The sequence below is a fragment of the Camelus dromedarius genome, chromosome 11 (assembly GCF_036321535.1).
Source record: "Camelus dromedarius isolate mCamDro1 chromosome 11, mCamDro1.pat, whole genome shotgun sequence".
Classification (NCBI taxonomy): Eukaryota; Metazoa; Chordata; class Mammalia; order Artiodactyla; family Camelidae; genus Camelus; species Camelus dromedarius.
This window is the reverse complement of record NC_087446.1, coordinates 55,707,081-55,718,172: the sequence shown is the minus strand read 5'-3', so window position 1 is coordinate 55,718,172 and position 11,092 is coordinate 55,707,081. Positions and strand designations below refer to the sequence as shown.

At 53.8% G+C, this 11,092-nt stretch overlaps 1 protein-coding gene across 3 annotated transcripts; it reads left to right on the top strand.

The window, feature by feature from the left end:
* Positions 1-3,958: 3,958 nt before the first annotated feature.
* KRT74 (keratin 74) lies at positions 3,959-10,957 on the top strand. 3 transcript variants are annotated; one of them, XM_064491266.1, is made up of 10 exons: positions 3,959-4,159; positions 4,208-4,429; positions 5,042-5,256; positions 5,695-5,755; positions 6,253-6,348; positions 6,847-7,011; positions 8,206-8,331; positions 9,382-9,602; positions 10,069-10,103; positions 10,562-10,957. In XM_064491266.1, the coding sequence occupies exons 1-10, from the start codon at positions 3,959-3,961 to the stop codon at positions 10,765-10,767; spliced, it is 1,548 nt and encodes a 515-aa protein (XP_064347336.1). In that variant the 3' UTR covers positions 10,768-10,957. The 3 variants fall into 3 exon arrangements, with proteins under 3 accessions (XP_064347336.1, XP_064347337.1, XP_031318364.1); XM_064491267.1 differs by lacking the exon at positions 8,206-8,331; XM_031462504.2 differs by having other exon boundaries at positions 3,959-4,429.
* The last annotated feature ends 135 nt before the right edge of the window (positions 10,958-11,092 follow it).

Sequence of the window (11,092 nt, the reverse complement as noted above, 5' to 3'; positions counted from 1 at the left end):
TGGAAAAACAGGCTCCCTTCAAACTGGTTCAGACAGGCTGAGAGTATGAGGTTTCTGCTCTGAGCTCATTGTCAAAGGGAAATCAGAGAACTCAAGTTTCGGGTCCTTTCCCTTTCTAAGGTGCCATGATTTGCCCCCAAGTCTTAGTACTCTTCAAGCTTCCTTCAAGAATCCTTCAAGCTTCTGTCCATTGATGACCTTGATCTACAGATGCTGGTTCCCTTGATTGTGTCCAGGAAGAGTCAGAAGACCAATGGACTAGAGAGAAAAGACTTTGGTATCTGTTCTCAAACTAAGCAGACGTGACGTCAGTTATGTTCATTTGGCATTATCCGTGGCACTGCTTTTTATTTACCTCCAGTGTGGTGTGCAGAGTGGGACTCTTTGCTTCCATGGATACCCTCAACCAAGATGGCGGGAGATTATGGTGCCCAGGGGCTCAGGTCACTCGGGGCTCCCTCGGGCACCTGCCTCCCCCTCAGTTCTCCTCATGCAACAGAGCCTGCTCTTTCATCTAGAGCACAGGCTCTGTGAAGTCTCTTCCCCGGAGGACCCTCATATGATTCCACGGTGTCTGCAGGGAGAAGGCCACCGTCTTGGCCCACTCCACCATCTCTCTCCCGTCAACCTCTGCTCCCCAAGCCAAACCTGCCCCTCCAGTCCACCTGGGCTGCTGAATGCCTCTGGGATGCTCTGTGCACCTGTCCAATCTGGCCCACCCTCTACTTCCCAACCCCTACCTCAGAAAGCCCAATGTATTTTATTCTGATGTTTAAATAAAATCAGAATTTCAGTAACAGCTTGTCTGAGTCATTCATTTAAACGCATAGAGTTAAACCGTAGCAATAACAACAGCAAAACAACTTTCACATACTTATATTTTGCCTCCTCTGGTTCGATTTCAACATTTTAGGAAGAAGGGGAGTGTCTTAGATGTTTCTCTCTCCACGTCTAGCATAGAGAAATTCACGTAGTAGCACTCAGTTTTCTACTTATTGAGTGAACCTATCTCTTCAAGCCTTGGAACACTCATTAGTCCAATGAACTCAATGACCGGGGTGTGGAGTGTGATGACTAATTAAAGGGTAGCTAACACGGTGAAGATTGGAACTGTCAGATATCCTGCTGTGCAGACCAAAGGCAATTTTCTACAATTAAATGCTCTAGGAGGGGCATCTGTGTTGGTCATGGTCACACTGCTGTCTGGAAATCCCCCTCGGTCTCCTCTTCTTGCTTCAGTGTCACCGCCACCACCACCACGGCCATCACCATCATCACCATCACTAGACCCTTACTGACCAGCCCAGTGCAGGGCCAGGCACACCAAGGCATTCACTGAGTGCTCACAGACTGAGGTCAAAGGGCACCAGGACCCCCAGCCCTGGTCCTGGCTCTCCCCAAGATGGATGGGCTCAGCTGCTTCTGCAGCTTTTCCTGGGCACCTGACACTCTGCTTTCTATTTACTCTAAGTCTTCTCCAGCCTGGAAGATCCAGCCTCATGCATTACCTGTAAATGCTCTTCTGTGGATGTCCCCGTCAAGAGGTCTGGCTCCCCTAGCAGACTGGGGCTCACACTCAGCCAGGCAGCGAGGTGCAGACTTGGTCCAGGAGACTCCGATCAGCAGAACCATGCTGATTTCCCCTTTGGGGCCCCTCAGTGAAGGTCCAGCTGCTGGGGATTCTAGACTAAAATAGCCCCTCATTAAAGTGAGTTTTTTCTCCCTCTGCCCATCCCCGTTTTGACTGCCTTTCTCTCTGAACCCCAGAGTGCTGTGTTGTCTAGAGCAACTACTTTACGTAAGTCCCCAGTTCAGAGGCAACTTCCTCTTCTCCTGTCATCAGCTCGTCTCAACAACAGATGGAAATGTGAGCACAGGGACTCAGCCCGTGACTGCCGCGCCTGCCTCCTGCATCAGAGAGTCTTTGCATCCATGGCCGTAACTCTTACCTCCATCACAGAATGAACGACATGGTGATGGTTAGGGATGTGGACTTTGAAACCAGACACACTGGCATTCCAGTCCCAGCTCTGATTTGCTAGCTGAGTGAGCTTGGGCAAGTTCCTTAATGCCTCTCAGCCTCAGTTTCTTCAACTGTAAAGTGACATTAGTGACAAGAGGACAAAATTAGAAATCCCGGCAGTGCTCAGCACAAGGCCTGGTGCACCTGACATGAGCAATCAAAGCTGACTCTTTTTGTTACCACTGTCACTACTGTCACAATGGATACTGGCGCTGCCACCATTGCTACCATGACTGCAAGTCATACTTTACCCCCCGCTGCCGGGGAGTGCCTAGCCCACCAGCCCCTGCCATGAGTGTCGTTGGGGGATAACCCTGCTGGATGTCCCTAACAACCCCATCAAAGTTAGCCTCTCCTCCCCAGCACACCTCTGATCCTTTGTTCCCAACAATCTTCTGTTAGTCTACAGCTTAGACCTGGGATTGAGTTCTTTGTGTAGATTCTGCTCACTGCTCTGCAGGCTCCTTGGAGGCTGGGACCTGATGTTAGTCACTGACGTCAAGGGTTTTCATCGTTTGCTGACATTCATTCAATAGCACTTGTGATCTGGCTTAGAAAACCATAAGAAACCACTTCAGTTTACACCCTCGCCTGCCCTACAGTAGGCCTTGCTGGGAAGGCCGGGAGACATGGCACCTGGAGGAGTTTTCTTGCTGCCTCTGGGGCTGTAGGGAGAACACTGGACAGAAAACACTCAGATGCAGTTTCCAGGCAAACGCTCATCCCCTTTGCCCAGCTCACGGCCCCCTCCTCCCCTCCCAGGAGGGGAACGGTTGTCTACTATCACTGGCCGATCCAGTGGGTCAAACCTCCCGAATTTAGTTACCCAAAGTGGTCAGAACAAGCAGATGTCTGTTTTTGAAATGATTTTTTTTAACATTTCACCTCACCAGGACGATCTGAGCTAAAGGACTTGTTTTGCCTGTCCCCAAACTACGTGGCTTCCTAAAGTGGTCAAGAAAGCGGCAGAACAGCCACCCTGAACCCAGAAGTGAGACTCAGGGGCTCCTGTACCTTGGTTCCTGGGCTTAGACTGTTTCCCCAGGGAGCTGGGGGGAGATGTTCTCCCCCGGGAGAGTCAACGTCCCAGCTCCTGGGAATGCTGCATGGCCCGACCTCCTTGGAAGGGGCAGATAACCTCGTCCAGGAGAAAAAAGTCAGCTGCAGAGAGTGGTGGCTGCCTGAAAAGTTTCTCACTGTTGACAAAGCAATTTCAAGGTGACGGCCACCCAGGTCCTGCCCAGTACAGAAAGCCCCAACGGTCCCCTGCTGGGGGGGCATGCAGATCCCATGTGGCCATTCCACCCTCTCCCTTGGCTCTGTTCCATTGCTAGGCAGCTGTGGTCTTTACAGACCCAGTCAATGAACCCTGGAACTTCCTTCTTGGATCTAGATCTTTGAAGACAGCCATTGTGTCCTTTCTGAGTCTCCTCTTCTCCGGCGCTGACACCCCAGTTCCTCAACCAGACCAGATACTAGGGAGCTGGGTTCTCCGGGGAGGAGAGCTGGGGTTTTCTGATGAGCCCTCTTTGGACAAAGGCAGGCATTTCCCCTGCTTCTTGCTAATAGATAAGCAAGAAAGACGCAGCCCTGGAAAAATAAAAGTAGGCGATCTCTGAAGGGGATAACTCTCCAGGCCCCTAATTAGGAGCGCAGATAAATGCCTGATTAGACTGCTCCGGTCTGCAAGGGCAGCACATCCTGCTCGCTGTCAAACTGCTTTGTTGCTGCGAAGGGCTTGGAGAGCTCCATTCCACAAATGGCCCACGGCCCCGGGCCCTTCAGCAGGAGGCAAGGAGATAGTGGAGGGACGCCCTTTCCGGCGTCCAGGGATGGACGGGATAAAAGGAAGCGGCGCTCCGGGCGCCCCATCGAGCGTTCTCTCTCCATTGGTGACTGTATTTCTCCAATTCCGTCAACTCCATCTTTGCCCCCATGAGCCGGCAACTGAGCATCAAGTCTGGTGGCGACAAGGGTGGCTTCAGTGGGCGCTCGGCAGTGGTGCTGAGGAAGGCGGTGGGCAGTGCGCCTTCTTACCGTGCAGCTGGCAAAGGAGCAGGGACTGGCTTTGGCAGTCGAAGCCTCTATGGTCTCGAAGGGAATCAGTGTAGTTCCCTCAGCATGGCTGGTGGCGGTGTTCGGACTGGAGGTTACAGCTTCGGGCTTGGCTCTGGGTACGGAGAGGGCCGGGCCAGTGGCTTTGCTTGCAGCATGTTTGGCAGTGTGGTCCTGGGGCCTGTGTGCTCATCCATGTGCCCACCTAGGGGCATCCACCAGGTCACCATCAATGAGAGCCTCCTGGCCCCACTCAACGTGGAGCTGGACCCCGAGATCCAGAAAGTGCGTGCGCAGGAGCGGGAGCAGATCAAGGCACTGAACGACAAGTTTGCCTCCTTCATTGACAAGGTGGGTCTCACAGGAGGATAAGATGGTCTGGTGAGATGTGAGTGATTCCTTGCTGCCTGGGAGTGCCCAGGGCACTGTGGGTGGAAAGGTTGCTGCTGGACCTCAGGAAGGGCTCCCTGATCAGAACAGGAAGAACAGAACTGTGAGCTGGGTAGCACAGAGGAAGAAATGAATGTGTTGCTTTCTTTGGGGATTTTACAGTGAAGGATGGGAAATTGGCCAAAAGGTAGCCCTACCTTGAGAAAGAAGCCATGGAACTCCGGAGGGCAGCTGCATGCATCTCTAGCTCTTTAAAGAAGATAAAAGGCTGACAGAATCAACACTATTCGGAGGGAAGGGCTCATGGTGCAGAAGAAACACCTAGCTGAGACTTAGGAAGTATCTCTTGGTCAGGCAAGAGAAGAATGTGTGGAATCTCCATCTTCAGTGAGTTTTCAGTGATTGGTTTTGTCCAAAAAGTTATGGAATGAGCACTTGTAAAGGATCTAGTTTGCCTGGAATTCCATGAGTGGAGAGTCAGGACTGGAGCCAACAACTTTAGAAAAATCTGTATTATCTGGGGAGGTAGTGGTGTTTGTCCACGGGACACGGTGTCACCCACTGGGGTTCCAGGTGCGGTTCCTGGAGCAGCAGAACCAGGTGCTGGAGACCAAGTGGGCGCTGCTGCAGCAGCTGGACCTGAGCAACTGCAAGAACCACCTGGAGCCCATCCTTGAGCGCTACATCGGCAACCTGCGGAAGCAGCTGGAGGCGCTGTCCGGGGACAGGGTGAGGCTGGACTCGGGGCTGAGGAGCGTGCGGGACGTGGTGGAGGACTACAAGAAGAGGTGAGTGGGAACCATCAAAGGTCATGGGTCATGGTCCCAGGGCTCCTGCACTCACTCAATCTCTGTGCCACTTATTGGGAAGGGAGGGAGCGAGCACCAGGGTCAGGGGCTCACAGCCCCACCTCTGGCTGCGGGGGAAGGACCCCACCTGTCTGGAGAGGACTTCCTATCTGGGTGATAGGAGGGAGTTCTGTGTTTGTTGATCCACTGATTGGTTCAGCAGCCAGTTTGAGGCACCTGCATCTCCTAGGATCCAGAGAGTGGGATGGAAATGAGGCAAGTCAGGGTCAGAGGACGGCCACCATCAGCCTCTGCACTGCTCGCCTCCAGGAGGTCCTGCGAGACCCTGCATCTCGAGCACTTGCCTGGCCAGGGGGAAGAGATGGTCACTTGGCCGAAGGAGCAGAGGCCTCTATTATCTTCTCTCCTTGCCGACAGGTATGAGGTGGAGATTAATCGGCGCACAGCAGCTGAGAATGAGTTCGTGGTACTCAAGAAGGTAATGGAGAAAAGAGCCTATGGGCTTCGGTCTCTCTTGCACCCCCATCCTAACCAGCCCTGCTCAAGACCCCAGCCCCAGTCTCCTGGGGAGGGGCTGGTACCTAAAAGGGGAGGGAGTCATATTCCGGCCTCTAGAAGTTGGAGAGGCAGGACACATACCCAGGAAATGGATAGTGACAGACAGGAGAGAATTCTGGTCTGGGAATCAGGAAAATCTGGTCCAGCTTGACCTTCCTGTGTGACTTGAGGAAACCCACTCTACCTCTCTGAGCTTTGTTTTCTCCAGGTGTAACACAGGAAGAGCTGGTCTTCTCCTTTCCCTATTCCCAAAGATGCAGTGAATCTAAGAGAAAAGCAGTATTGAGGGATTGTATTCATCAACATGCTTCCTTCTGTGTGCAAAAATTAGGAAATCAGACAGCTTTGGGGGCAGGGGCAGCCAAGCTGATGGGATGAGGACTGTATTGACTGATGGCTCTGGGTGCCCCTTGGCAGGATGCAGATGCGGCCTACACAGTCACGATGGAGCTTCAGGCCAAAGTGGACTCTCTGGACAAAGATGTCAAGTTGCTCAAGTGCCTGTACGATGCGGTGAGGACACTCCTACCCCTTCCACACCCTGCCCTTTCCATCTGAGGGCTTCACCTGGCTCTTCCAGGGAGACACCAGCAGGAGGGGTTTAGGATAAAGAGAATGAAAGATGACTTGATGGAAGGGTGCAAAATTGTGCACTAGGAGACCATGGGAGTGTAGGATTCTGGTCCCCAGAGGCCATACACACAGGAGACAATCCTCTCGGGGCCACATTAATGACCTTGCCCTCAGGCAGGAAAGAATGAACCATGACATCCTGCTAAAGCACAGATTCTTGATTCTGTGAATTGTAGGCAATTTGTCCCACAGCCTGCTGCCCATTTGGGGGTGTATGCTGCCGTGTGAGCCTCTACCTCAGCTCCGACAGACAGATCTCCAGTGGGCACTTCTTTTCCCCACTTTGGCCAATTCTGCCAGGGGTCACAGGCCCAGAAGACTGATGGGCAGAGAAAGGAGGCGGGGAGACCTTGACTCTGTCCTCACCTCTCAACTCAGGAGATGGCCCAGATCCAGACTCACACCAGTGAGACCTCCATCATCCTGTCCATGGACAACAACCGGGACCTGGACCTGGACAGCATCATCACCGAGGTCCGCGCCCAGTACGAGAAGATCGCCCTGAAGAGCAAGGCCGAGGCCGAGGCGCTGTACCAGACCAAGGTGGGCACCGGGTGGGTCTCCCTCCTCCACCAGCCCTCCTTTCCTGGGACAGGACTGCTCCACCAGTGAGTGTGAGAGATCCCTAAGTAGATGTGTTGAATGAAAGAAGGGTTATAACCAATGCTTTAACGACATTCTGCTCAAAAAGGATTCTTGGCAGAGACTGGTATCAAAGATAAATCATAGAACTGGTACAGATGGGCATTTCCAACAGAGGGGACAGGCAATCTTCCAATGGAGGAAAAAAGGGAGGTGTTCCTGCTATAAAACAGGGAATGGGTCATGTCACCATGGGCAGGAGAGTACCAAATATGGAGGCGAAAGGCTGCAGGTGACCTGGGATGGGGCAGGGAGTGAAGACGAGGATGCTGTGAGCTTTCCTCTGACCAGCATGGGAGGACTTCCAAGAGGGAAAAATGGAATTCTAGGAGTCTTCTGGGGAACAGGAGTTACCCTTTGAAGTAAAACCCCTCTGGGCTGTCACAGAGCAGACCCTTTACGTGGGCACTCCCCAGGGCTTCACACCTTCCTGGACATGGCCATTAAATCCCGCCGACAGCAAGGATCACAGGTTCCTTGGTCCCCTGTCTGTGGCTGTGTCATCCCCTCTCCTCTGGAGGACTGGTCCAGGGAGAGGGGAAGATCTGAGCTGTAAGTCCTGAGCCGACAATCCCAGCACCCTCTAGGGTACATGAGGTCCTTGGCCCAGACCCTCCGAGAAAGGGCTACAGAAGGATGGAAGTTTCATGGGCCCAGAGACCTCATCTATCTTGCCCACTGCTGTATCTCCAGTACTTGGAGCAGAACCTGGTCTTTAAAATATGCCTCTGTAAAGAGGTGTTAAATCAGTCAAGCGAGTCAGAATTCTTCTAATGTTTTCAGAAGTGTTCAATAAATGTGAATTGCTTCTTCCCTTGATCCACCGTAGGAAAGACTGTAGGCAGGGAGATGAGAAAGGAGGGTAGGCCCAGCAAATAGGTTCTACTTAGAGAGACAGGTGGGTTTCTTGGGCAGAATCAGCACCAAACAGCTGGAAGGATGCCCAGATCCTGGCTCCATGACCTGCTCCAGGGCCACCTCCTCGGCTCGTTCCACTGGTGGAAGTATTTGATCAGGACCCTTCCCCTACCTCGGGTGGGTGGGAGTGGGAGGAATACCTGTCTCCTCATCCACTTTCTATTTCTGGGAAACCAGATCCAGCAGCTGCAGCAGGCAGCCGGTTGGCATGGTGATGACCTCAAACACACCAAGAACGAGATGTCGGAGCTGAACCGGCTCATCCAGAGGATCCGGTGTGAGATAGCAAATGTGAAGAAGCAGGTGCGCAGCCACCCCGCGGAGACCACCGAGGCTCAGTTTCGCCCTCTGTGATGGAGAAACTGGAGCCCTCCCTTAGCAAAAAGCAAATCTCCCCCTCCTGGCTTGGGAACCCCTGGGCCACCCACAGCCCCTCTTCCCCACCCCTGCGGTCAGAGCTGGCACCCTGCTAAGAATTGGAGGGGCCTCAAGCTGATTTCATCTGACTCTGGCTGTTTAGCTTAGGAAACTGGGCTGGAGAGGGAAAGGGACTTGCCCAGGGTCCCCAGCTGGTTATTAACAGAGCCAGGGTTAGGCTTCAGACTTCCTCTTTCTTTTTTCCATCTTTCTCAGACTTTGGGTGCAACAAACCTGCCCCATGCCCCCTTCAGTTGTGCCCCTCTGAGGTTGGGCCCCACGCCTCCTTCTCCCACTGGACACTCAACATATGTGCAGGGTGTGGGGCGTCCGTTTGGGACCACATTAAGTTCCTGCCCTCCTGGTCCTGGTGGCCAGTGAGGATGCCTGCAGATGCAGCTGTCTTGGGTCCCCTGCCTTGCCCTGTGGAGCATTGCCTTTCTGCCTGGTGGGGGGGGGTCCTGTCTTACTTACCATCTGGTTGGTACTTGCCATCCCAGTGCTGCTAGATGCTCGTTAGAACCCAAAGGCTCTGTCTGAGGTTGTGGGTATAATTTCAGACCCTCAACCTCCTGCTCTAAGGGAAACATCCCTTACTCATTAGACCAGACCTGAGGAGCATTTAGACAGACTCTCCCTGCAGAGTGCTGGAACAGTCCAGAGCCACTCACTCTTGGTGCTAATGAGTAGGAGGTGTCCCCTCTGCAAGATGTCCTACAGGCAGGAATCCAACCACAGTGGTGCCTCGCCGTGCTGTCTGATCCTTGGTGGCGTCCTAGCTGGGGTCTCAGTATGGTTCTCCAGGACCTGGTAGACTTGGAACCTACAGCCATTGGTGGCCTCCAATGGGGCCTTCCATGGGGATTCTGCTACCTAACCTATAAGATCTAAAAATTATTTTATGTTCCGATGATCTCCTCGTTCTTTGCTTTTTAGTGCTCCAACCTGGAGACAGCCATCGCCAACGCCGAGCAGCGGGGGGACAACGCCCTGAAGGATGCCCGGGCCAAGCTCGATGAGCTGGAGGCCGCCCTGCTCCAGGGCAAGGAGGAGATGGCCCGGCTGCTGAAGGAGTACCAGGAGCTCATGAGCCTGAAGCTGGCCCTGGACATGGAGATCGCCACCTATCGCAAGCTGCTGGAGGGCGAGGAGTGCCGGTGAGGGGGAAGGGGAAGGGGAATGCTGGGTGCCAAGGGAGAAGGGGCTGTAGGTGGCTCTCCAATGGGCTGAGGGGCCATTTGGGAGGCAAAAGGTGAAAGACAGCAGTGCTGGTGACATGAACACGGAAGGGATGCTTTGACTGTTGAGCTCAGTTGCAACTTCCTACAAGGGGAGGTCAGACACGAACCATGAAGCACAGGAGGTTGGGTGGTGGAGTGAAAAGAGCCAGTGGGGTCAGATGGATCTGGGTTTCATGACTGGCTTTGCCATATACCAGCTGTATGGTCCTGGTCTCTGTGCCTCTATTAGCTCATCCATAAATTGGGGATTATAATCTCCATCTTGTGGATTGTTGGAAGGAGAATTCAAATGATAGGCATATAAAAGCAGGAGCCCATAATATTTAGCAGAATCTAGACACTTCCCTGTGGGTTTATCTTTCTCTAACTTTTGGAATTACAGGATGTCTGGTGAGAATCCCTCTTCTGTGAGCATCTGTGAGTATGCCTGGAAAACAGGTTGGGTTGGGGATCCCAGCTGGATGGGAAAGCTGGGGACCCTAGGAAAAGGCGATGCCACCTCCACTCATTGTCTCCGCCCATTCAGGAGCTTCTGGCACTGTCTTGTGAAGGTTCTCTGACTTCAAAGGAAGCCCATTTGCCTTTTGTCCCAGGGAAGCAGTGCCTGAGGTCATGCACACACCATTTCCTTCCTGTCTTCCTCCTGGGCTCATCATCATCTTGGACTTGGGAGCCAGATGGCTTTAGAATCTCCAGGAGGGCAGAGACCGTGTCTGTCCTGTGCGGTCCTCATCTCACAGAGCCGGCCATATAACTGGGTCTTGATCCACCTTTGTAGTGTTTCTTGACTGCTGAGGGCTGCTGTGGGATGAGGCGGTGGCTCACTGACTGACACTGCCCCCCTCCTTCCCCTGTTCTTGGCTCTCCCTCCCCAGCTGTCATCAGCAGCAGTACCAGCGGCTTTGGCTACCACCCTGGCTCCTCGGAGAGCGTCGACCTTGGGGCCAGCGCCACGGTGGGCAGCTCCGGCAGTACCCGAGGCGGGCAGACCAGGGCCAAAGGAGCACGAGCGGGAGACCCCGAGGACTCCCAAGGCGAAAGCGCCCCAGTCACCGGCCCGGCCAGGATAGCCACTCCGTAAGCCCCACGTCCCCACTCACCTCAGCACCTGGGAGAAGAGACGCTCCTGCTGCCGCCCTGCCTGAAGATGTCTGCCACGCCCACCCCTCCCTCCGAGTCCTGGGACTGCTCGGCCACCTGCACACACCATGGCTTGTCTCCCTGTCAAGTTCTGATTGGCGCCATCACCTCCCCATTTCCTCTGGTCCCGTGCGGACTTTGTGACTGCCCCTCTCCCCTGCTGCCTTCAGCTGGTAGGAGGCTTTGGGGCACAGGCTGTAATTACCTCCTTGGCCCTGGGAAGCTGTGATCATCCCTGGAGAGAGAGAAGAGGAGGGAGGACAGGG